The 27,812-nt window shown below is 39.1% G+C and overlaps 1 protein-coding gene across 1 annotated transcript in view; it reads right to left on the bottom strand.

Annotated features, from left to right (window-relative positions):
- Nucleotides 1-26,554, bottom strand: part of LOC124556410 — a 243,278-nt gene extending 216,724 nt beyond the window's left edge. Inside the window, exon 1 of the mRNA XM_047130370.1 lies at nucleotides 26,201-26,554. Within this exon, the coding sequence (XP_046986326.1) occupies nucleotides 26,201-26,554 (354 nt within the window). The remainder of the gene's footprint in view (nucleotides 1-26,200) is intronic.
- Between the last annotated feature and the right edge of the window lie 1,258 nt (nucleotides 26,555-27,812).

Below are 27,812 nucleotides of genomic sequence, written 5' to 3'. Positions count from 1 at the left end.
GGAACACATTGACACCGGTGTGTCAGACCCACCATACTTGCTCCGGACACTGCGAGAGGGCTGTACAAGCAATGATCACACGCACGGCACAGCGGACACACCAGGAACCGCGGTGTTGGCCGTCGAATGGCGCTAGCTGCGCAGCATTTGTGCACCGCCGCCGTCAGTGTCAGCCAGTTTGCCGTGGCATACGGAGCTCCATCGCAGTCTTTAACACTGGTAGCATGCCGCGACAGTGTAGACGTGAACCGTATGTGCAGTTGACGGACTTTGAGCGAGGGCGTACAGTGGGCATGCGGGAGGCCGGGTGGACGTACCGCCGAATTGCTCAACACGTGGGGCGTGAGGTCTCCACAGTACATCGATGTTGTCGCCAGTGGTCGGCGGAAGGTGCACGTGCCCGTCGACCTGGGACCGGACCGCAGCGACGCACGGATGCACGCCAAGACCGTGGGATCCTACGCAGTGCCGTAGGGGACCGCACCGCCACTTCCCAGCAAAATTAGGGACACTGTTGCTCCTGGAGTATCGGCGAGGACCATTCGCAACCGTCTCCATGAAGCTGCGCTACGGTCCAGCACACCGTTAGGCCGTCTTCCGCTCACGCCCCAACATCGTGCAGCCCGCCTCCAGTGGTGTCGCGACAGGCGTGAATGGAGGGACGAATGGAGACGTGTCGCCTTCAGCGATGAGAGTCGCTTCTGCCTTGGTGCCAATGATGGTCGTATGCGTGTTTGGCGCCGTGCAGGTGAGCGCCACAATCAGGACTCCATACGACCGAGGCACACAGGGCCAACACCTGGCATCATGGTGTGGGGAGCGATCTCCTACACTGGCCGTACACCTCTGGTGATCGTCGAGGGTACACTGAATAGTGCACGGTACATCCAAACCGTCATCGAACCCATCGTTCTACCATTCCTAGACCGGCAAGGGAACTTGCTGTTCCAACAGGACAATGCACGTCCGCATGTATCCCGTGCCACCCAACGTGCTCTAGAAGGTGTAAGTCAACTACCCTGGCCAGCAAGATCTCCGGATCTGTCCCCCATTGAGCATGTTTGGGACTGGATGAAGCGTCATCTCAAGCGGTCTGCACGTCCAGCACGAACGCTGGTCCAACTGAGGCGCCAGGTGGAAATGGCATGGCAAGCCGTTCCACAGGACTACATCCAGCATCTCTACGATCGTCTCCATGGGAGAATAGCAGCCTGCATTGCTGCGAAAGGTGGATATACACTGTACTAGTGCCAACATTGTGCATGCTCTGTTGCCTGTGTCTATGTGCCTGTGGTTCTGTCAGTGTGATCATGTGATGTATCTGACCCCAGGAATGTGTCAATAAAGTTTCCCCTTCCTGGGACAATGAATTCACGGTGTTCTTATTTCAATTTCCAGGAGTGTATTTAGAGATGGGTTTCAACCTTTAACAACTCCTTTCCCAATGGAACAACAAAAGAAAGCAAAATATCATTTCAAAGAAAAGGAAACTGTTTGAAATTGTTAGGACAAACAAAGAAGTATGACTCATTTCATATAACAAAGAAATGCTGCAGCTAGATCAGCTGCTTCAGATGGCTACTTTGTCAGGCATAGGTTTGGTTCCTATTAATGGTATTGGTAGATGGGACTTCACAAGACATGGCCTGCAACTCAATAGGAAATGGAAGGGTAAGCTGGGTGGGATGACAGTAAAATCTTTAAAAGCAGGGGTGGGAGGGGGAGGGGGGGAGGGGGGGGGGGGGAGAACTGAAACTCATGGGAGTACTTCTTTTTTATGCTAAGATCAGTGTCCAAACATCCAACATTGCTTGAAATTAAGCTTATTGAGAAGTTCAGGCAGGTGGGTACTAGAGATGTAAAAATATCACAAGATTCTCATAATAGTACAGTGAAAAATAATGTTAGTATGTCACATGATTGTCATAAAAGCACAGTGAAAAATAATGTTATTATATTGCATCAGAATAACAGGGGATTAAAAAACAAATTAGATGAACTCCTTTTCTGTTTAGAAGATTTAGAAACTGAGGGTGGAATAGATATACTATGCCTGTCTGAACATTATATAGTCACAGGTATGGAAATGGTAAATGTAGGTTGATATAAGCTTTCAGTCCATGTAAGTAGAGACACTATGGAGAGAGAAGGAGTTGCCATAGAAATTAAAATCTGTCATAGTGTGAAAAATTTCGCAACTAAAAAGTTTTGCATAGAGCAACATATAGAAGCATGTGCATGTGAGCTTGAATTAAATAATGGCACTTTTATAATTGTAGCCATGTATAGGTCTCCATTGGGAAATTTTCAACTATTTTCAAAAAACTCGGATTCTTTGTTGAGCTATCTGTCAGACAGAGGAAAGCAAATTATTGTTTGCGGGGATTTCAATGTAAATTTTCTGAAAGTGTCCAATAGAAAACTTGACCTTGAAGTATTACTTGGTTCTTTCAATTTGGTGTCAGTTATTAATTTTCCTACTTGGGCGGTGCAGGAAAGGAGAACACTGAAAGATAATGTTTTCATAGATCAAGATAAATTAAAACAAATAAAAACTTTTCCTGTTAAGAATGATTGTCTGATCACGTTTCACAGCTAGTTACATTATATGATATACCTCCATACAGTAATACAAAATATTCCTCCAAAATAGTGCGTTCAGTTACTGATTTAACAGTAGAAAATTTTAGGGAAAGCTTGCAACAGTTAGACTGGGGTGAGGTGTACAGAGAGCCTGATTCTAATTTAAAATTTAACCTATTTCATGATACCTATGTGAGTATGCTTGAAAACAGTTTCCCTAAGAAAACAGTGATATATAGTTATAAGAAATCATGTAAAAAGCCATGGCTTACTAAATGGATAAAAATATCTTGTAAACAGAAAAGGGAAATGTATCTTATAGCCAGGAGGAGTAATGACCCTGAAACAGTGAAACAATATAAAAACTACTGAAATGTATCCAGAAAAGTTGTTAAAAAGTCCAGAAGTATGTGCATCATGTCAGAGATTAGCACATCTGATAATGAAATTAAAACAATTTGGAATATTATTTAAAGGGAAACAGGCCTACCGAGAGCACAGGAAGACTGTGTGGGGCAGCGGGTGGGATTTAGTTATTATTATATATATATTTTGTATTTCCCAGCCGATTAGCAACATATGTGGGGCGGCGGGTAGAAATATTTGTCATAAAATGTGTTCCTATTATTTATGCTGTTGTTTGCCGTTCTCAACACTGGCTCTCTAACTACAATATTGGCAACCAGAAAGTGATTAGCAAAACGTGAAGCCTGTAATTAGAATTCCTAGTGCCCACTCCATCTGAGAAATACATTTATAGCTACAGCTTATAGCTCTGAGGAATTAGGAGATTGTCTGGGATTCATAATCAAAAACCATTTTATCTAAAATGTTCACTATATTCTGAAAGTCACAGACCAAAAAGAATCCACACAATCCAACTACCAGAGCAGTTCAGAGTCTAATGCGCTGATGCAACTATAATGGTTCAAATTGAATGTTTAAGTGAATGCTCGCCATAATTTATTGATAATGTTCATCAAACGCTACTCTAAATAATGGTAGAATGTCTGTCCCGCGGCGGCACGTGAAAATACGACATATGCAAACTGAAGATAGATCATTAAAGTCATCCCAGAATTAACACTTCACTCGAAAATGATTTCATGGTTACACGTATCCCGAGTAACTTATTACGGCATCTGAGGCTGTTTATAGCAATGATACCGACACGACGCGAGTCCTGGCACAGATGGTGCACTAACCAGCGTCTGGAGAGAACTGGGGCCTTTCTCTCTCATGCAGCATTCTTATATATAAAGCCACGGTGTGGACGGCTACGGGAACGCCTGATCAAATCCGCTCTCCCGACTAGCCGCTGGGTTAGTAATGCACCACTTTAAGTTATCGAATAAATCATTGCTTCCTTTGCTGATGGCCGATGAAGCTCTCAATTTAAATGTGCAATCAGCACACAGGTAAGTAATTATAATAGAAGTCTGACGTGGCTAAGTCAAATATTTTAGGCGAGAGAATTAATTTAATTACACTACACGCAGTAGACGAGCTCTGAACTTGCCCTTTGGAGATACACTATCGCTATAGTTTTATAGTTGTTCAGCTGAAACTTCTCACATCTTCATGATTATAGCGGATCTCCCTTCTACTTAAATTTAAACATCCTAGCTTTATTTATTCGCCTACTTAATCTACCTTGCTTCCTTAATTTTTAAGACAAAAACCAGAAAATCATGAATTTCAACTAAAATTTTAATTTGTGAGATCCAGAATACTGTTTCTACTAAATTATTATGCAATAGGAATCTAAATATAAATTTTTAAGTTCCTAGCTCTTTTCTGTTGCGCCAATGTTTTTTACAGAAAAACATCCAAATTTCGAAAATGGTTAAAGTTATTGAACTGATATTCAACACATATTGATTTAGTATTACTCCTGACATGCTAGAAACATTTCAGGTTATTTACTTGATTTTTAAAGTATTGGGCAACATTTATGACGTCAAGAGCTAGTTACAGCGGACTGGCTGGCACACAATGGAAAGACTGATGCGAATTTTATAAGGCGTGAGTAGGCTGCTTCCCTACAACTGTATTTCTATCAAACACAATGAAAAGTTTGTTAACAAGAGGTCAGAAGTAGAAAAAAATTTTAATGACCATTTTTTAAGGGTTGTAGAGAAAATAGGATCCAGCTATTCATCAGAAAATGCAAGACAGTATATGGAAGAGGCAATAACTATGCAATTTGAGAAAACTGAAGGTCAAGCCACTTCTTGTACTGAAATTAGGAAAATAATAAATTCACTCAAAAGTAAAAGCACATTTGGAATTGATGGCATTCCAAAAGAGTACTAAAAGATTGTTCCCAGCAAATATGTGGAACTATCAGCCACATATGTAGTGGCTCACTGAAACAGGGCATTTTTCCAGACAGACTGAAATTGTTAAACCATTGCATAAAAAAGGGGGTAGGATTGATGCTAATAACTACCATCCAATCTCATTTCTGACAACAATATCCAAAATTCTTGAAAAAGTAATTTATTCAAGAGTAGCAGCACATATTTGTAAAAATGAAGTATTAACAAATTGTCAGTTTGGTTTTCAGAAACGATTTGCAACAGAAAATGCTATATATGCTTTCACTGATCAAATATTAAATGCATTAAATAACCAAAAATTACCCATTGGGATATTTTGTGATCTCTCAAAGGCTTTTGGTTGTGTGAATCATGAAATTCCTCTAGATAAGCTTAAGTATTGTGGTATGAGTGGGGCAGTGCACAAATGGTTTAATTCATATTTAACTGGAAGAATGCAGAAGGTTGAAATTAACAGTTCAGATAGTCTGCAAAAATCAGCAGAGTTCTCTAACTGGGGAGGTATCAAGAATGGTGTCCCACAGAGTTCAGTATTGGGTCCCCTTTTGTTCTTTATATACATTAATGACTTGCCACTCTGTATTCATGAAGATGCAAAGCTAGTTCTTTTGCTGATGATACAAGTATAGTAATCATGCCCAAAAAGCAAGAATCAGCTGAGGAAATTTTAAATAATGCCTTTCAGAAAATTATTAAGTGGTTCTCTGCAAATGGACACTTACTAAATTTTGAAAAAACACAGTTTATACAATTCTGTACAGTAAACAGCATAACACCATTGACAAATATAGACTATGAAGAGAAGTCTGTTGCTATTCCCAATTTCTGGGTGTATGCATTGATGAGAAACTGAACTGGAAGAAACACATTGATAATCTGCTGATATAGTTATGTTCAGCTACTTATGCTATTAGAGTTATTTGCAAAATTTGGTGATGAACATACAAGTAAATTAGCCTACTATGTCTTTTTTCATTCACTGCTTTCATATGGCATCATATTTTGGGGCAATTCATCATTAAGAGAGAAAGTATTCATTGCACAAAAGCATGTAATCAGAATAATAGCTGGAGCCCACCCAAGATCACCTTGCAGAGATTTATTTAAGGAACTTGGGATATTCACAGTACCTTTGCAATACACATATTCACTTATGAAATTTGTCATTAATAATCCATCCCAATTCAAAAATAATAGTGAAGTGCATAGCTAAACACATTTTACATTTCACAATGGCACTGCACAGTGCCTACCAATGTGTTGCAGTCCCTGACACTGGTAACATATTGATAGTCCTTTTCTTAAATGGAGTGGTTCTACTGTGACCCACAATGCACACAGTCTGGTAAATTCAAGGAACTTCCTGTGCTCCTCTGTATCTTGCAGAACAGCAATGACCATTGAGATTCATCTCTGTATGCTTGGCATCCTTGTTCACGTTATGACTGTTGCACAGTACGCTAATTTTTCCAGAGTTTCTTCAATGTCTTTAGTTTGAAATTTTTGCAGACTGCTTCTGGTTATTACCTTGATACTTTTAAGGTTGATGCCCAGAAATGTGTGGCAGAGTATGCATTCTTTCCCAGTCTTGTCAGTGATGATTACATAATCCTTTGTGGCCATGAGGACAAGCTATTTGGCAGTGAATGGCACACTACAATTTTAAGTTATTCACAAAGTATTCCGTTGTTATGTTTATACTGCAAGATGATTGGCAGTACCTTTTGTTTGTTTCTTGTTGCTGTGTGGCTTCTTCATGTGGTTCTTGAATACAACTGAATGAATTCCTCAATTACACTGAAGGAGCAGGTTGTGCCATCATACCTGTTGCTTGCCTCTTCTCTTCTTGGTGGCTTGATGAATCATCCATGAGAGGTTGTGACAATAACTGTGTGTTGGTGGGTGGAGCAGCATGTTTTCTTTTTGTACTTACTGCAGTTGACAAAAGATTTTAATTTTCTTATTTTCAGTCTCTAATGTTTTATGGGGCAATGCTCTAGAGTAACTCATCACTGAGGAAAAAATATTTGTTGCACAGAAGATTAAAACTAGCATAATATGTGGTATCCAATCTAGGACGACTTGTAAAGAGCTCTTTAAATAGTTGGGAATACTGACAATAGCCTCACATACATTTACTCCCTTATGAAGTTTATTGTTAACAATCAGCCACAGTTTGAAAACAATGGGAACATTCATTTCTATCATACTAAAAGGAGAATTGATTTATACTATCCATCACTCAGGCTTCGTGTGACATGGAAAGGAGTGAGGCATTCAGCCATGAAATTTTTTGGCCTCCTACCCAGGATATATGGAATTTAATAGATAATAAAATTAACTTGAAACACACGCTGAAATCATATCTGCTTGTCAACTCGTACTCCACAGAAGAACGTTTGAATGTGTAGTAGCATGATTTTGTGTTAAGAGAGGGAGAGGGAGAGATTCATTGAATACTTTTAAGTATAAATAACTGTATGCATGTAAGAAATCCTTAAGAAATCACATAAACTGTACGCACATTGGCATATTTTCTGCTGATAAGATGGACTGTAATAACAAAACTGAGTCGTTCCATATCATAGCAAGCAGTCACAATTATGATCCACAGAATATACAAATAACTAACTAACATCCTTTATTCTTTTCTTGAAGAAACAACTGTTAATGTTTGGTGACTGGGTAAACATTTATATCACCAATTCAGTGTTCACCTACAAACATGTTCTCAACTAGTGTTTTGCTGCGCAACCCTGGTGTAAAAATTAACAACACAACTCAGATTGTAAGTGTTAAGCAGAATTTCCAAATTATTTCTTTATCTGAATCTTTCAGAAAATTAACAGATGTGATTGAGGTTTTGAGAGTGACTAACAACAGTGAACAAGATGCTGTCTGTATTATCTGCAGGGACAGTTGCTTTAGACTAATGGTTTGGAAGTGTGTTTCATTTCCCACTTGATGTAATTTGTTGTTCTGTTACGCTGTGTGATGAAGTTAAGTGCACTTTAACACAACTACATATATATATATTCTTTTATGTAGCATGAGTTCCTCTACATAAGAGGTGACCCCAAAACTACAGTTGTATGACAGTGAACAATTTGTCTTCACACATATTCCATGTCATCGAGCACCAGTATATTGTCCATCCAAAACGCCCTCTGCAACTTGGAAGGTGCCATCCAAAACATCAAAAAGGAACTCAACATGATAAAACTAACTCCCCATTTCATGGTGTCATGGGATTGTACTTCTCAAACCAAATACATCCATGGTGTTACATTTCCCACTGAGTTGGTCATGCCATTTTTTTGTGTAACACTGCCACAAGATACTGCCTCACACTGCCTGCCTACAGCACACAGTGAAATCAAGCCAAATGTGAACATGTTTGCTTTCCCACCACCTGCGAAGGTACCACTTCCATGAATTACAAACATTTTACTTACCAGTTTCTGCAGCCCACCCACATTTCAATTGCAAATTTGGGGCCCACTATTTGTGCCTGAACACCCAGAGATGTGTTTCATGGTTACAGAGAACATTTTCATACAGGAAAAATTGTAGATGACTTTGAGTAGTTCACCTAGGTGATCTGCAACCTTGACCAACAAGCTTTGTTAGTCACCTTAAACATTATTTTACATCCTCATCATAGAGAACTTACATCATGCTGAAGATGGCACTAATCTGTTGCTACACAAAATCTGTAGATCAATGAGTAATTCAAGTCTTGTACCACAAGAAGTGCAGCAATAAGTTGCTTTCAGACTTTTGGAGGCACTTACGCAATATGGTGGATGCTTGTGTGCTGTCAGACACCTTACTTTCACACATTTGGCAACAGTTACCTCTTCAGATGCACTTAACCTTGATATGCATGAAAGACAGTTATTAACTGAGCTGCTGCAAGAGGCTGATAGAGCACATGACCTGCTCAACTCACATGCACTGGTGGCCACCACCATAACTGCCATGGCTAGTGAATCCCCATAAGTGTGGCTGAATCTGGTCAACACGGCTGAACCGGTCTATGCTGCCACAGCTGCCCAGTGACTGCTGGATGTGAGCAAAGATCTCCGATGCCTCTGTGCCCCCATTGATAAGCTGACAGCCCAGCTGTGACACTTCCAGCACCGTGACATCACGACAGAGGATCTACACACACTATCTTGCGACACAATGCAGCCTCCATGACACATAAACAATGAAGGGAGGGGAGGGCACTGATGGCGGAGGGCATGGGTCATATGTCAGTGGTGCCAGTTGGGCCTATCAGTAGATGGTGTTTCACTAGGCATGGCCTGCACCTCAATAGGTATGGGAAGGGGAGGCTGGCTAAGCTTATAGGTGACAGTGTAGTGGGTGGTGGTGGTGGTGCTAGTGGTATCACTCGTGGAAAAATTCCTGTAGTAGTTGGTATTAGAGCTGCACCTTTTTTAGACTGATGTCAGCTGATAGGTATACCTGCTTAAATGAAGTGCCTCTAACTAAGGGCTCACCTCCAGAGGATGTAATGTTTCCAATTAGAGAAGGAATTAGCACATTTCATCAAAATATAAGAGGTATTAGAGATAAAGTTAGTGAACTGCTAATAGATGTTAACTCTGAAATTATTGGTATATCAGAGCACCACTTAAATAATTTGTTAATTCAGAGGCTTCCTTTACTAGGCTACAGATTAGCTGGCTGTTTCTCAAGGAGTTCCTTGCGGGGTGGGGGAGTGACTCTTTATCAAAAAAACAGTATTTCATTTGAGTACATAGACGTATCACGACACTGCACTGAACAGATATTTGAAAGTTGTGCAGCATTAGTTGAATTTAATGAAACTAAACTTCTAATTGCTGTTGTTTATAGGTCCCCTAACTCTGACTTCAGAGCATTTTTGCTTAAGCTCTAGCTCTTGATTCACTTTGTAGGAAGTACCAGAAAGTAGTTGTATGTGGTGACTTCAATATTAATTTTGTACACGATTGTGCAAGGAAAAGGATGTTGGTAGATCTCCTAAATTCATATGATCTGAAGCAAACTGTATTTTTTCCAACTAGGGTGCAGGGGAATAGTAGCACAGTCATAGACAATATTTTTATTCATTCTTCATCACTAGATGGGCATTCTGTTAGTAAAAGGGTCAATGGCTTTTCAGACCGTGATGCACAAATTTTAACATTAAATGGTTTTTGTACTCAAACCAACGTCATATTTAATTACAAACTACGTAGGAAAGCTAATCCAACAGCAATAGAGAGTTTTTCAAAACTTGTCAAGGAACAAGAGTGGCAAGATATTTATAGTGCCGATAATATAGATGATAAATACAATGCTTTCCATAACACATTTCTCATGCTCTTTGAGAGTTGCTTTCCATTAGAACATTCTAAATGGGATACTAGCAGTAATGGACAGCCCAGTTGGCTGACTAGTGGGATAAGGATATCATGTAGAACAAAACGGGAATTATATCAAAATGTTAGAAAAAATCACAATCAAGCTACGGTGGCCCATTACAAACAGTATTGTAAGGTGCTTAAAAATGTTATTAGCAAGGCAAAAAGTATGTGGTATGCAAATAGAATAGCTAATTCACAGGATAAAATTAAAGCCATATGGTCAGTTGTGAAGGAAGTGTCTGGTCAGCAGCACAAGGTTGATGATATAAAGCCAGTTCGCAGTAATAATATTTCTGTTACTGATAAATCAGATATATGTACAGTATTTAACAACCATTTTCTGAGCATTGCTGGTGAATTAAATAAAAATTTAGTTTCTACAGGAAATCATATAAATTTCTTAGCAAATGCCTTTCCGAGATTGACGTCTGAAATACTCCTCTGTGATACAGACAAGAGGGAGAGTGAGTCAATAATTAAATCACTGTAGACTAAGGACTCTCATGGTTATGATGGAGTGTCTAGTAGAATATTAAAGTACTGTGCTACACATGTTAGCCCTGTATTTAGCCATATTTGTAATTTTTCCTTTAGGAATGGTCAGTTTCCTAAGCGATTAAAGTACTCAGTAGTAAAGCCGCTTTATAAAAAGGGAGAAAGGGATAATGTAGATAATTTTAGACCTATTTCTATGCCATCAGTGTTTGCAAAAGTTATCGAAAAGGCTGTGTATGTAAGGTTAATTGATCATTTTATATCACACGATTTGCTATCAAATGTACAGTTCGGCTTTAGAAGTCGTTTGACAACTGAAAATGCTATATTCTCTTTTCTCTGTGAGGTACTGGATGGGCTAAACAAAAAGTTTCGAACGCTTGGCATATTTTTTGATTTAACAAAGGCATTTGACTGTGTTGATCTCACAATATTGCTCCAGAAGTTGGATCATTACGGAATAAGGGGAGTAGCTCACAATTGGTTCACCTCTTATTTTAGCAACAGGCAGCAAAAGGTCATTATTCACAATGTTGATAACGGCTGCGATGTGGGATCTGAGTGGGGTACTGTCAAGTGGGGGTGCCCCAGGGATCAGTGTTGGGGCTGCTCCTGTTCCTTATTTATATAAATGATATGCCCTCTAGTATTATGGGTGACTCTAAAATATTTCTGTTTGCTGATGACACTAGCTTGGTAGTAAAGGATGTTGTGTGCAACATTGACTCGGTTTCAAGTAGTGCAGTACATGACCTCAGTTCATGGCTTGTAGAAAATAAACTAACATTAAATCACAGTAAGACTCAGTTTTTACTGTTTCTAACACACAATTCAACAAAACCCGACATTTTAATCTCACAGAACGGGCATATGATTAGTGAAACTGAACAGTTCAAATTCCTAGGTGTTCAGATAGATAGTAAGCTGTCGTGGAAAGCCCACATTCAGGATCTTCTTCAAAGACCTAATACTGCCATTTTCACTATTCGAACGGTATCAAAAGTGAGTGATACTTCGACACGTAAATTAGTCTACTTTGCATATTTCCATTCACTTATGTCGTATGGTATTATGTTTTGGGGTAACTCTTCCCATTCTAGAAGGATATTTTTGGCTCAGAAACAGGTGGTTTGGGCAATAAGTGGTGTGAGTTCACAAACCTCTTGTCGACCTCTGTTCACGACTCTGGGTATTTTGACATTGGCCTCTCAATATGTATATTCCTTATTGTCGTTTCTTGTTACCAATATTAGTTTATTTCCAACAATAAGCAGCTTTCACTTGGTTAATACTCGGCAGAAATCAAACCTCCATTTGGATCGGACTTCCTTAACTCCTGTGCAGAAAGATGTGCAGTATACTGCTGCATCCATTTTCAATAAGCTGCCACTCAAATTCAAAAATCTTAGCAGTGATCCACGCACTTTCAAATCAAAACTGAAGAGTTTCCTTATGGGTCACTCCTTCTACTCTGTCGAGGAGTTCCTTGAAAAATTAAGCTGACTCTCATTGTAATGCTGATAGCGTTTGCTTACACTTATGGACTGATTTTCTTTCAGGTTCATGAACATTTATTTTTATCTGTTATTACTTTTATGTTGTAAGTTCATGTACTGACACGTTCCATGATCCTGGAGATTTTCTCCTCAATTTGGTCCTACGGAACTTGACATGTAAATAAATAAATAAAAATAAATAAAATGAAACAGGTTATTGTTGGTTCCAAAGAATTTCAGATCAAAGCTAGCAAGTGCAGGATATCATATTCACACCAAAACATATCTCATGTCCTGTCTTAAGTGCAGCCAAGCATAATGACCAGCACCTGCACCTAAACTCACAGCAGTGGAAAACATGCCTGCTTCAGTGTGAGTCTATGTGATAGGGATCAATTTCAGCAGCTGTCAGATATGTAGCTACACAAAGGCTGTTCATCCTTAATCACTCTATGGTTCAGGTGTTTCTGGTTGACACTGGGTCAGATGTCAGCACCTCACTTGTTAATTCCTTCCCCACAGATAGACACACAGATAAGGTTCAAATGGTCGATGACTCGGTCATTCAAACATGTGAACAAAAAACACTGGTCTCTGTTGGTCCATCACGGCCAGGGGACATTGGCTGGTGCATACTTTTAAGTGTATGGGGCCTGAAGATGGCAAAATCAATTGCTGAAACTGGTTGATATCGGAATAAAATGAAATATCTTAAAGTGTATGGCTGTTGGTAAAGTTTATTAACACTGAAAAAAACACTGGTGGTTGACACTGGATTCTCAGGGAAATGCAACTAGACCTTTGTGTTGCTTGATATTGGCTAACCTATACTGGGCACCGATTTCCTGGAAAAACATGCACCAACGTGGAATTACACAACGCATGTCTCATTCATTCTGCTGATGGTGCCAGTACCCATGGAATACAGGGGTTGCTAACATCTTATGTGTACCCAAGGTTAGACATCCTCAGCACACATACATCAGTGGATGACAGAAGTTGGTGGGAGCATTATTGCTGCAATGTGCAATTGACCAGCCATAATTTGGAGGAGGAGATTGATGCAAGCAGAGGCATGTCCAGCAAGTTACAGTCAGAAAAAACAAGCTGAAGGCTACCATGTTGAAGAATGAGTCTGACCTGCAGATGGCTCAAATGACCATAAAACAGGTGGTGGCACAGCAACAGCTCCCCACTGCTTCACCTACAGTGGCAGCACGCAAGCCACAGAGACATGGAACAAAAAGGGGCATGGTTAGCACAAGATTATGTACCACATTCGGAAAATATCAGGTCCACCAGTCTCTTGCCATGTTCATAGACTCACATCTGGTTGCCTATGAAAACGAAGGCCATTTTTGATGGGGTGTTACAAGAAGCAATCACTCAACCATCCAAGAGTTTGTGGTCCTCCCTGCTACACCTCGTCCATAAGAAAAATGGTTTGTGGTGTCTGTCTGGTGATTATCTGGAGGGACTGATGACCTCAGAAGTTAAGTTCCATAGTGCTCAGAGCTATTTGATTATCTGGAACCGAATGCTTGAACTGTGATGGACAGATATCCAGTGCCACACACACAAGACTTTACTCATTCATTAGCCGGTGTGATCATATTCAGTGTGTTGGATTCCCATAAGGTTTACAACCAGATTCCCACGGGCAAACCAGACATACCTATAATGGCAGTGACAACCCCATTTGGGCTATCTGAATTTTTAGTAATGCCATTTGGGCTCAAAAATGCTACCCAAACTTGGCAGAGATTTTTTGACAGTGTACTAAGAGGGTTTCCTTACTGTTTTGCCTACCTATGCAATATTTTGGTATGTTGAGGAACACAAGCATGTGAAGGATGTGTGAAATAGGTTTAGTGATCGTGGAATAACACTTAATGAGGACACGTGGATGTTCAGGGAACCAGTGGTCACCTTCCTACATTATAAATTGGCAGCCCAGGACATGTTTCCAGTGCATAAAAGATTGGAATTGTTGTGTACCTCCCTCTGCCTCAACATTATCAGGAACTCAGGCAATTCCTAGGAATGGTCTACTTTTATCAATGCAACCTTCCTGGAACATAAAACAGTCTGTGTGATGCAGTGACTGTCACATACCCTGCATCAGCAGCACACCTGGCCTTCATAGTCAATACAAGCCAGTTCTCAATAGGTGTGGCACTTCATCAGAAGGTGAACAGACATTGGCAGCCACTGAATGTTTTCCTCTCAAAAGTTAAATGCTGCCCAGACTCATTGGACTGCATATGACAGGGAACTCCTTGTGATGTATGAGGGTGTCAAGCATTTCTGCCCCTTCATTTAGGGCAGAATTGTCACAATATTCACCAACCATAAACCTATCATGTCAGGTTTCCATAAAATCAGTGATTCATGTTCTCCTTGGGAGGCTCACCAAATCAAGTATGTATGCTGCTTTTCTACAGATATGCACCATATTCATGGAGCTGTCAATATTATAGCACACTATTTTTCAAGCATCAATGGGTTAACTCCAAAGCTGAATTGTTCCAAACTTACAAGTGCTCAAACTTTGAAGACACAGCTACAGTCTTTGTTGACAAACTCTTCCACTGGTCTGCATTTCCAACTCATGGATGTATCCCACAGCTCATCTAATATACGAGTATGTTGTGACATTTCTACTGGTAGACCACACCCATACATTCCTCCTAAATTCCGACGAAAAGTATTTGACGGCATCCCAAAACTGGCGCACCTAGGAACTAACGCCTGTGTAAGGTTGGTGATGGACCACTTCATATGATCATCAATCAAGAAAGATATATGGGAGTGGGCCTGCACTTCCCTTCAGTGCCAATGCAGCAAAGTAGGATGCCACGTGCATGCTCCAGTGGGACGATTCCCGACTTCTGCCATACATTTTGGGCATGACCCCTCTCCCCTTCTGAAGGCTGTAGGTATTTACTTACATCAGTGGATCATTGCACAAGGTGTGCAAAGGCCATTCCAATGAGACATTTCCATGGAGACTATCACATGAGTATTCATGGAAACTTGGGTGGCACATTTCAGGTGTCCATTTTTCATTACCACTGACCAGGTATGCCAATTTCGGTCCACACTGTTCCAGCAGTTGTCAAAACTTTGTAGTTTTCAGCAAAACTGGACAACCAGCTATCACCCATCAAACAACGGCTTGTTGGAAAGATGGCACTGCATCTTAAAGCCCACTCTGATGTGCCACAAAGACTGTTGCACTTAAATGTTGCCGCTGGTTTCACAGAATGCCTGAGAAACTGAGGTGGGCTGTTGATCAGTGGAGTTAGTGTACAGGGAACTATTACATGTTCCAGTGGAATTTCTTGCACCTGTTCCACTCCTGAACAAGGCACAGCTACCCCATCTCAAGCATGCAGAGACACTCTGTGCAACTCTGATGTCGCACCACAGCACACATCCAGTTTTTGTACACAAGGCTCTTGATAGTTGTTCACATGTAATGTTTCACATGGATCTGGTATGACATCCTCTGCAGCCAATGTACACTAGCCCGTAATAAGTACTACAATGAGACACACACACAGTGGACGTCCTCTTCCAGGGAAAGGTAGCCAAAGTCTCGAAACAGTGGGTAAAGTCCACTTGGACTCGGTCAGTGTTGGCCACAACCCCACAGTCAACTTTGTCCATGCCTCACACCGCGTCAACAATCACAACAGAGCCAGACAGCTGTGACCCACCTGACTTTCACACCCCAGGACCAGGTGCATCAGCAGAACCACCTAACCTCCTACTGTCTGCATTTGTGAAGGCCAAAAGCTGAAGTTTAAGTACCCTGTCATACCTGGCACACCACACTTTAGGTGGTGGTGGTGGTGGTGGTGGGGGGGGGGGGGGGGGGGGAGGGATATGTGGGAGTGAATATTGATAGTCGGCAGGACACTGTGTGCATTATCTTTGGGGCCAATTGCTTCGGACTAATGTTTCAGAAGTGTGTTTTGTTTCCTGCTTGATTTAAGTTGTTGCCCTGTTACACTGAGTAATAAAGTAAAGTAGACGTTACCACAAATATGCGTACATGTTCTTTTATTTAGTACAAGTTCCCTTGCAAGGTTGAAGAGTGAAGTAGTAAGGGAAAGACATAATTTTTAAGACAAGGAGACGTGATTAACTGTAAGGAATTTTTTTTTACAATGACTGTCAGTTTTTATGCACAAGAAAAAAAAATCTATTCCAGACAGAACTCATTGCTGCTAATCTATTAACTCATAAACTGCTATTAATCATAAGGATGGGAAAATATTTCAAAGTTATAAGCTATCATACAGCTCTCAAAGACCTTGGTAAATTGTTGACTTATAAGACTTTCAAGTAATTTGAATATAATTATATGGTTCAGAAGAAACTTAAAGAATTTCTTAAGAATTCAGTGGCATAAACAAGAAAATAATAGCCTTTGTGACTGTTTATCATAAAAATAATTATCATGATGATGATGATGATGATTGGTGTGTGTGTGTGTGTGTGTGTGTGTGTGTGTGTGTGTATTTTGTACTATGTAAGAGAAGGAAACAGAAGGAGCATATATAAAGTGCAAAAAATAAACAATATTTGCAGATGGATTATTCTTTTTTCTACTGTTTGATGGTCCATGTAATCTAATAATATAAAATATGCTGGAGAAATATATTTTATTATGTGTCAAACTGCCATTCAGATATATTTCACTGCCCATTACAAGACTGAGTGACACCTGGTAGTGTTGTCGGCACATGACATGGTAAGGAAAATGTGTATTTGAAGCAGATATGAATGGAGAATCATTCTAAGGGTAATACAGACCACAAATGGAGAAATTCACTGACATAAGAGATTCTGAAAAAGAGCAGACACTGTTATGATGCAGCCCCAGTAAATGAACATCTTGGAACAACAAAGCAAGTCAGCTATTTGTGTGCTACTTTTGCGAGCAGACAGTGGTTCACGGACAGTAAAACCATAACCAGGTGATGAGGTGTTGGATATTCACACAACACCACAGAACATGGAGGTTGTAGTTTTGAACACTCTGTAAAGCAGGATAGGTGGCAACCTCTTAAAAATTTGATGACAGAATATAATGTTGGTATAGGTACAAGTGCTTTAGAGCACACCACTCAGTGCACTTTATGTACATTGAAGGTGGAGGGAGGGAGAAAGGAAAGGAAATGGAAGGAACTACTGATGTTAGTTCCATCACAACTTGATGCGGAATCAGCAGTGATGATTTGAACTCAGAATCTCCTGCTTACTAGGTTGCTGTGTTAACCACTGCACCACCTGGACACAGTACTTATCACAACTGCATGTACTATCTCAGAACACCTCTCAGACAACCGACATTCCCACCTAGTGCCACTTATCTGCAGTCCTCATCCATGTCCTCCACATTTGCTACTTTGAGATTCCCACAGGAGGTAGAACATATTTGTGCATCTGGACTGAAGGTGGTGGATTCATTGCCCACTGAGATGCATCAATTGTATAAATGCATCTCATCTGATATAACAGATATGACTGAAAGAACAGACACCATGTGGAATCTGTAACTGTGATGTATATTATGTAAATTGAAGATGGCGCAGGGAGGAAGGAAATAAAATGTAAGGAACTACTGATGTCAACTGCATCAGGATTTCATGTGGAGTCAGTGGCAATGAGCGAAAATGTGTACCGGACTGGGATTTGAACCCAGGATCTTCTACTTATTAGGCAGCTAATTTAACCACTCCACCATCCAGACACACTGTTCACTGCAATTGTGTGGCCTATCTCAGAATGCTTCTTGGCTGACCCACATTACCATCTAGTGCCACCTACCCACAGCCCCTGTCCATGTGAGGAATAGTGCTTTACATAGTGCCAATTGAGATCAGACACAAAAATGGTGAACAGGTATGCAGTATGAGTCACGCACAGAACAGGTGGCATCAGATGCCCAAGTGTATGTAGTTTCTATGTGATCTATGCTGTTGAGTAAATTTGATTTTATGTAAATTAATTTCGATTTAATGTTCTATGTTTCGATCTTAGTATGACTATATCTTTACAGCTGTGCTTTGGATCAATGTTAAGTGGGTGCCAGTTGGTTATATGTTTGTCTGGTAGGAAGGAAGGAAGGCAGGAATAAGAGATATAAAGTTTTTCTGGAGTTGCATAAAAATGGAATGCATTTCACTGAGTGAACATTGTAATTGATGGCAGGAAGGCATCTAGGACTATTAAAAATGAAAATTACATACAGATCAGTTTGTCATCTATGTTATTTCAAGAAACACGTCAACCTATACAGTTTCCAGACTTAAAAGAAAACCTGGCATCCAGGCAGAATAAATTTAAGTAACAGATGAGTAATTTCTCTTTAAAACTATCACTTGACTCGGCAAAAGTACTTTAACTCCATGAACATTTAGTACAGTTAATTATCATCAAATTGTATGTAACAAAGGACATTGTTAAAAGCCACAGGAAAGGTTGGAAATGTGATAACTATGAAGTGTTGCAGCCTCTTAAAATAAATGGTATACAGTTTTATCACACCTTCCTGATAATTCAAGGATTAAGTGTGGACACATTGATAGGGGTAAACTTCTTCAAAAAATATGAAGTACAGCTAGATTTCAGTGAGGATTCTGTGATGCTGGAAATGCAAGGAAGAAATGTAACTATACCATTTTCTAGGAAAAAGAATGTAACTACTGAAGAGAGTGATAGTTTTACCATCAGGTATTGCAGGAAAAGGAAATATATGGAAGGGTATAATGAACATGGCACTGAGGAAATGGGGATTGATATAGAAGAGTTGCTGGCTGTACAGGACAAGATTGAATGGTAAGTAGAAGAAATACCTGAATTAAATGGAAGTGAGAAGGAAGAGTTAAAAGAGTTTATGCTTAAGCATAAAAATATTTTCTCAGATCAGCCAGGACTGTGACTATGAATGTTATTTGACTGTGAAAGAAGATGCACAGTTTTTCAAAAAAACCTATAACAATTACAAAAAATCATAGGAAAGCAGTAATGGACTTATCCATAAAATGCTTTAGTAGGGTATTATTGAGCAAGCTGTAAGTGTGTTCATTAATTGTGGTTATTAACTGAGATGGCTCTATGAGACTTGTGTTGGAGACTAGGGCTTTGAATAAAATAGTTAAACCAGAAAGTGAGATGTGTGAAAATATCAATGAACTGTTGCAAGAATTTAAAGGGGCTAAATTTTTGACTTCAATAGACATGATGTGTGGCTAATGGAATTTGTCACTGGCAAAGGAATCCAGGAAGTATGCAGCATTCTTATTTGAAGGTAAGTGTTAATATGTGTTCATACTATCTGGAATAAATATAAGTGTTTGCGCTTTTGTGAGAGCTATGTCAAAAGTTATAGGTGACGAACTACTGAGGGAAAAAAAAACTGTTGATGTTGACGATGTCTTGATTTTGACTGTAACCTTGGAGTAACATGGTGAGTTATTAGACAAGGTTTTGGGTGCATATGAAGTAGTGGGTCTGCTGACTTTGGAAGGCACATCACTTGGTGAGTGGTGCATTCCCCAGCTGGGTGCGTGCATTCTTATTTTTTGGTGCACTCTATCCTAACTCTTTCCTATCCAAGTTCTATTCAGACAGTGCTTTTCAACTTTTGTTTTACCCTTTTCCACCTGAGGTCTATCCTATCTGATGTGACCACACCTTCTGTGGATTAGGAGATTTGAGAAAGAAATCTTTGATACTTGTAACACCTGCCATCTCTTGAAAACAAATAAATAAATAAGTCTTGCAAAGTAGGGCAAAGATCAATTTTTGTTGTATTTTAGATGCTGAGGATTTAATGTTCTGTATGGAAGTTAGATTTGGAAGTGATAAGGTTCTGGTACCCATTCTGGATGATAAATTAGAGCCAACTGTGGAGTTTGATGAAATGAACGCGTGCCGTGGTGATACGAGATTAATGACGGGCAACAGTAACAATATTGAAGGAAGAAAAGTGGAGTCTGCTCCCATGAAAGTCAGTGGTTATAGAGCACAGACAGTAGGGCCCAAAGCTGGTGTTTTTGTAGGTAGTAATGCACAAAAAGGGACGCTTACTCCAATCAAGAGGTGGAAGTTTGGAATGAACAGGCAGTGGTTCCTGTGCCATATGTTATGGTTGAAATAGTGATGCACAAAAGGGTGCTCACTTTAAGGAAGTAAGAGAGTTTTATGTGGAGGGGAAAAGGTGTTGATGTTGTGGTAGCTGAAGCTATAAGTGATGAACTGCAGCTTATTGATGTAAGTTCTGTTGCATGTAGAATGAATGAAAGTGTTGAGCAGGCACATTTGTTTTGTTAAACCATATGAAAGTAAGATGGAGAGAGAAATGGATTCTAGTAACTGGATAGCAAGGGAAAATAGATTCAGAAATGGGCCCTTGAAAGTTGTGAGTTTAATATTGCTGAAGATATCAGGTAAAAAAAAAGGAGTTGGGACAAATACCACAGAGGACATTGCACTCTTTGCAATGCTAGGTAATTGACAATTACCAGGTACTTGAGTTATTGACAATACTACTTCAATTTCTTTTCATGTTGTCAATCTTCCACTTCTGCCATTCTGAACTTTGTGCTATCATCTTTAACTTTTTTCACATCTGTAGTAAAGTGGAAGCAGCAGGGGTTATTGCCATGCTGAAGGTTATAAACAGAGAGAAATGTTTAATTGTGGAAGGAAAGGTTAATGTAATTTGAACTGATTCCAGGATGTGGTTGTGAAAATAAAGTGATTAATGATGATCTGAGGTAACTCGGGGTAGTGAGAGGTGTTGTACTAATGAAAAATGGGTAGTGGACTTTGAATTGATTATGTAAAGTTTACTAAAGGTGACATGTGAAGGAGCATATTAGTAAATGGAGACTAATGAGGTATAAGGTGTGTTGTCATGATGAAAAATAGATAATGATGGATGTAATGACTTATTGCAAGGAGATGGCATGTTGTTCTGATAGAAAACGGTTAACAGATTTTTGTAACATGGAAAAATACTGAATATAGCTATTGAGATTGACTGATTAGTATGGTGATGTAAAGAATCTAATGAAGTTTGGAAAGGAGAATACTAATATTGACATTAGCCAAACTCATATATGAGAGAGTTGGAAAGAAAGAAGGTTAAAAGAAAAAGTTGTATATAAGTTTTTTTGAAATTGTATATAATCTGTGTCTATATTAAGTCAAAACATTACAGTGAAGATTGTGAGAGACATTGTGGCTTCACTAAAGTATTTATACCAGATAAGTGACTGTACACAAGTTGTTGGGACGAAGTAACAGTGGATATGATACGAGCAGCAGGAGAAGTAGGAACCCAGTGGCTATACAGAGTGCTGAGGGTGGTGTGGAAGGAGAACAGAATTCCTGAGGATTGGAAGAAAGGAATTACAGTCCCGATCTTCAAGAAAGGGGATAAAAGGAGATGTGAGAACTACAGAGGAATCACCCTGCTATGCCACTGTGGAAAAATCTATGAAAAGATCCTGGAGAAGAGAATAAGAAGCAGTATTGAAAGTAGACTGCAAGAGGAGCAGTATGGGTTCAGACCGGGAAGATCAACAACGGACCTCATATTTGCGGTAAGGCAACTGCAGGAAAGGCACTATGAGTACGGGAAGGACTTAATCATGGCCTTTTTAGATATTGAGAAGGCGTATGACAGTATCTATAGGGACAAGCTCTGGGACGTGCTGAACGCAAAAGGGATAGATGAAGAGATAACACGAAAAGTCAGAAAAATGTATGAGGGAAGTGAGAGTTGTGTGAAAGTGGGGAGGGAACGTACTGCACGGTTCAAGCTGGAAAATGGGCTGCGACAGGGAAGTGCACTTTCGCCTTTATTGTTTATTATTGTTATGGATGAAATCCTACAGCAAGTATCAGATGCAATTGGAGATCATAAAATGAAAGCAGTGCTTTTTGCCGATGACCTGATGTTATATGGGGAAATTGCGAGAAGGAGGTGCAAGAGCAGTTAGATGTATGGGAGGCAACGGCAGCACAATATGGAATGCATTTCTCTGCAAAGAAAAGTGAAATAACTGTCACAACAAGGAAGAAGAATAGGCCAAATGTGGATATAACTTGTGGAGGGGAAAAACTACAAGTGGTAGAGAACTTCAAGTACCTGGGAAGCATGATTGAAAGTAAGGGGGGAAACGCAATGGAAATAAATGAAAGGTGCAGAAAAGCAGGGCAGTTCTTCAAATGCATTAGGGGGCTTATTTGGAGCAAGGAGGTGCCACAGAAATCCAAGGGAATTATTTACCGAACCTACTTTGTCCCCATATTGGCATACGGAAGTGAGACATGGGTAATGCACAAAAGCGACAAAAGTAGAATACAAGCTAGTGAAATGAAGTTCCAGAGGAGCAGGTTGAGTGTAACAAGACGAGGCAGATTGCGAAATGTGTATGTGAGGGAAAGACTAAAGGAGGAACCAGTACAGGACAGGATAGAAAAATCAAGACTGCAGTGGTATCCAAAGAGGATGTTTGATCTGCAACTGGAGGGGAAGAGGCCCAGGGGAAGACCAAGAGATAGATGGGTGAAGGGAGTGAAGGAATGTGTGACGAGAAGAGGAGAGAACTGGACGAAGGTGGAAGAGGGGGAATGGTGGAAAGACAGAACACGATGGAGAGGCTTGTGTTCCCGACAGACCCAGCCAGTGGCTGGAAACTGTCCAAGATGATGATGATGACACAAGTTGTAATGAAGGAAATTACATAAGACGTGGTAACTATAAAATACGTTATGTTGTAAATATTGTCAAAGCATTATTTGTGCTAGATGGAAATCAATTTGAAAGAACTTGAATCTATTTAATGTAAATATTTCAGTTAGCTAAGTAAAGAAATAAAATGCCATTAGCGACCATAATTAGCTGAAGTTTTGAAATTATTTCAATTTAATTACTTATAGCTTCAATTAAATTTAAATGGGTACCACTTTAATGCACTAGTTAGAATAGAGAGTGTTCATTTAGTTAATTGTAAAATGGAATTTAAGAAATGTATGTAATAATGATTCATTTCAAGAAGTTGGCTTCAACAAAACTCTGGTTTCGGAAACTATGGGGAAAAAGCTGTGAGGCTAATGAAGGGCCAACATTAAGGTTGGAGAGAATTTAATTGGTGTAAAATAAAAAGACACCATCCAGAGTGGAAGAAGAAAATTTTATAAATATTGTGAAATGGACAGGAAATAGAAGTTTCATTGTTGTGTGAAAAAACTAATTTTGAGTGAAAAACTATTTTGATGTATTTGGAGGCAATATAATTATGTGAGTCATATGCTATGTTAGGTTTAGAACTACCAAGTGTGAAGGAAGGGAAATGTAATTTACTTTATTTTGGTTTTGGAATTGGTTCAGTGTTTGAGTTATATTATTCAAACATTTTTATTTGCAAGAAAAACTTACTCATAATTTAAGGGGGTGTAAGGTGTACCACCTTACATCATGCCAATTGAGATCAGAGACAAAAGTGGTGACAGGTGGTATGAGTCATGTGGAGGACAGATGGCATCAGATGCCTGAGTATATGTAGTTTCTATGTGATCTTGTACAGGTCACTAGGTGACACTGTTTGAGGTGCAATCAAAATACTGTATTTCTTATTTGCAATTCTGTTTATTTAATTTTGTTTATTAATTATTATTATAATTGTGCTTAGTTATGAGACTGAATGAAGGTGTGAATGCACAATAATATTTTATGTAAAGTTTTTATACTATACTTTGAAGTAATTGGTCTTGTGGGGAATGTTCAAGAACGAAGTGTGTGTTAGACACTTTTCCTGGGGAATTTGTTATAAACTATTTCAGCAGTTTATGGTACTGTGGAAATGAGATTATGAATTCAGTGCAGTAGTTTTGTTGAGGGGTAGTTAATTTTATATTTGAGGGTTTTCAAAATTTATTTATGTTAATTTACTGTTCTGATTCAGTGACAAATTTTGGTTGGCTCTGAATATATGCATGGCATTGAGTGGGACTGATACTGGTTTCTGATTGGCTGTGATGTTTTTCTGCCAATTAGAAGTTAGCATATTCACATGTATTTTGGGAACTAGAAACCCTGTCTGTGTAGAGAGACGAGCAGAGTCAGGGATTGGATCTCATTGTGATCAGAGCTATTGATAGGTGTTCCAATCAAAATTATTAATATTGTGATATTTTGGTACCAAAAAGTTTGAGAAGTGCTGTAAAGTGTGGAAGAGAGTTTGACTTAACATACAGTGTGAAATTCAGAACTTTTGGTAACACTTTAAATAACTAAATTCTGTGTGGCATGTTGCCTACTCATGAACGTGAACATTTTGTGATCTGAGATTAATTTTAGCATCATATGAGTTAGCAATTCTATAAGAAACAATCCGTTTGTAAGCTTTCAGTGAAGGATAACTAATAATTGCCATAAACTGACTACAGTTATGAATAATGTGCATGTGTGAACTTTTCAGACTTTGTACAGTTTACAGTAAGGCTTGGTAGTAACTGACATATGCAAGCTTACCATAATAGAGCGAAATTTTACAGACACAAATACTTTCATTTAACTGTTACTAACCTTCCACTAACAAAAGAATTTTAGTGCAACTTGTGGTTACATGGTGTACATCTGTATTTTTCTGTAGCTTTTTCCAGCTGAGAACTGAATTTCAGTAATGTCAAGGAGGCATACATGTGAGAAGAGACTGACCATAGGTGAGTAGATCTTAGTCACAGCAGTGCCACACCACACTGCTGCACATGTCCTCCATGCTCACTACTTTGAAATTCCCACAGAATGTCAAATGTATTTGTGCATACACACTGGAGGTGGTGGATTCATTGCTCATCAAGGGAAATCAATTACATAAATGTGTGGTGTCTGTTCTTTTGAACATGTCCAAAATAACTCACTGTTGAACATGGCCTCCACGTGTTCCCATGTTGAGCCAATGACATAATGAATTACAATTAGAGTGAGTGTGGGAGCCTCAAGATTTGATGATGGATCAATGGAAACATGCCACATGGTTAGGTGAATAACATTACTAGTTACAACAGGTCAATGTTTGTGCCCAGATACACCATCATCCAGTTAAATAACTGTTCAAAATATGCACTGTGTCATGGACACAGGCTGGTGGGCTAAAGGTAATTAAGGACACAATGATAGCTGTGTTTTAATGCAGACCCTTCAATTCTTTCATGCTTTATCTGTTCCAGAACAATGATGGCATCTTCCAGTAGGGTAGTGGTCCACGTCACAAGGCCAGAACAATGCTACAGTGGTTTGAGAAGCATGGTAGTGAGCTCACACTGATGTTCTGGTCACCAAATTTGCCTAATCTGAATTCCATGGAGCTATAGAGCACCAGCTCCAAACCTACAAACTAGTGACGTGTAATTATGGGAATTATATGATCTCTCTATACATATCTAGGGCCAAATACCTTCAGACACCTAACAAGGGCTTACAAAATCCTTGCCACACAGTATAACCACTGTATTGTGTTCTTAAGGTGGGCCAACACACTATTGAGCAGGTGGTCATAATGGTTTGGCTCATGAATGTGTATCGCTCAATAATATTATTTCTAATATGTTGGTGAGTTACACAACTATTTACCTGACAACTTAAAAGGCTCAGACTTGTAATTAGCATTTGACAAAGGCTGTTTGGTAAGCTGTTTAAAACAAAACAGTCTATTTCATGTTTATCAAAATATACTAAGTGTCCAATAAAATCAGCTAGAGTCCAAGGAAATCTTTAAAGATCAGTAATGTTCCACATCTGTTATGATTTAGTATCTCTAATATTATTAATTTTTATGGAAGAATGAGAGGATACCTTGTGGCATATGTCCTGCAAGTGCGTCAATTCTTGTTCAAGATTTGCAATCCTGAGGTGATGATGTTGTGCATCTTCAAGGCAAGAAGCATGCACAGATTCCAAATAACTTAGCTGTTTCTGTAGCAACACAACTACTTCATCTTGGCTTTTTGCAGCTTCTTGAGCATCAGCCAGTTCGTAGCGTAAACGTTCAGCCTTTTCTTCAAGTTCTGCTGCAGTTTGTTGCAACTGACCACGTTCAAATGTAGCAGTTTGGAGGTGCTTTTTCAGTACAGTGTTATGATTCTGAAACAGAAATTTAGTTATTACAAAGTTTTTAAAATGTTTAATGCAAAAATGATTTTTTTTCATTTAATAATAAACCAGCAACTATCCATGTTTAAGATAGTTATACTAATATATGATGAAAGACAACAACAACAAGAGCATGACTGGATGGAGTGTCCACCAATAAAGTAATAATGTATATTAGATATAGAGTTCAGCTGCAGATTGAATATATCAACAAAGTAATTTTTTCATGCCAAAATTCCTAATGATTTGTATTAACTTTTTGTCCTCACTATGCTAAAAACAATATCAAAATACTAAGCCATTCTTTGTAATATGAATTTAGGTAACTGTAAGTGTAAAATTCACTGTATCATTAATTGCAGATAGTATAAAATACATTTTTATTTGCAGTAATGTAATCAAAACAACTTCAGAAGCTGTTTATGTACAACTGCAATACCCTCAACATGCTCTCAGAATGCAAAAATTATATTCTGAACAAATTTTTCACACACATTATTTCCATCAGTATCTTCAATACTGAGTTGGAAAAATCTACAATGTTGGGGCACAGCTTCAGAAATGGATACATGATAAAATTCAGACTCTAAAATATTTACCAAACTACTTGATACTGAGTCTTTATTGAAAAAATCAGCAATGGACAACAATTTTAATAAAGAAGAAGTATAATTAATGTGTTATGTATATTTCCAGTTCCTAAAGGCTCAACAGGTATAACATGCAAATTTTGGAAGCTCGAGAAACCACATGGAACAAGATAGAGTGTTTAAAGCAACGAGCATACAGGTGAGAGGAATTGGGGTAAAATCCTTGCCTGCAAATCCAAAGTTATGTTCTCCATGGCTTGCCTAAATCATATAAGGTGAATACCAAAGCGGTTTATTTGAGGACACAGCTGATTTTCTTTCCCATCCTTGCTCTAGCTGAGCATGTACCCTAGCTCTATAAAATTCATGCTGATATCACTTTCTTCCTTCTTTTATAGAGAACTTGCCCATAAGGAAAAGCCATCTGTTACATTTTGTGATTAAAAAAGATTGCATTGCATAATAAGTACTACATGGAGTTTCAGGATTGCAGCCAGATGACATCAACATCCTGTCGTGATATTTCAGGTAAGAACCACTCAGTCATCTTCATGTGAGTGTTTTATACTGAAGAATGGTGATTCATGTCACTACATTTATACAAAAAACTGGCATGGAGGCACATGTGCATAGGGTACCACAGCACGAGCACCCTTTGGCAAGTTTAGCTCTCTCTTCGAATATTGCTCCACCCAAGACACGAAGGGACTGATGACCCTGTAGTT

This window comes from Schistocerca americana, chromosome X (assembly GCF_021461395.2).
Source record: "Schistocerca americana isolate TAMUIC-IGC-003095 chromosome X, iqSchAmer2.1, whole genome shotgun sequence".
NCBI lineage: Eukaryota > Metazoa > Arthropoda > Insecta > Orthoptera > Acrididae > Schistocerca > Schistocerca americana.
Note: the sequence above shows the minus strand (reverse complement) of the source record. Positions and strands in the feature narration are given on the sequence as shown.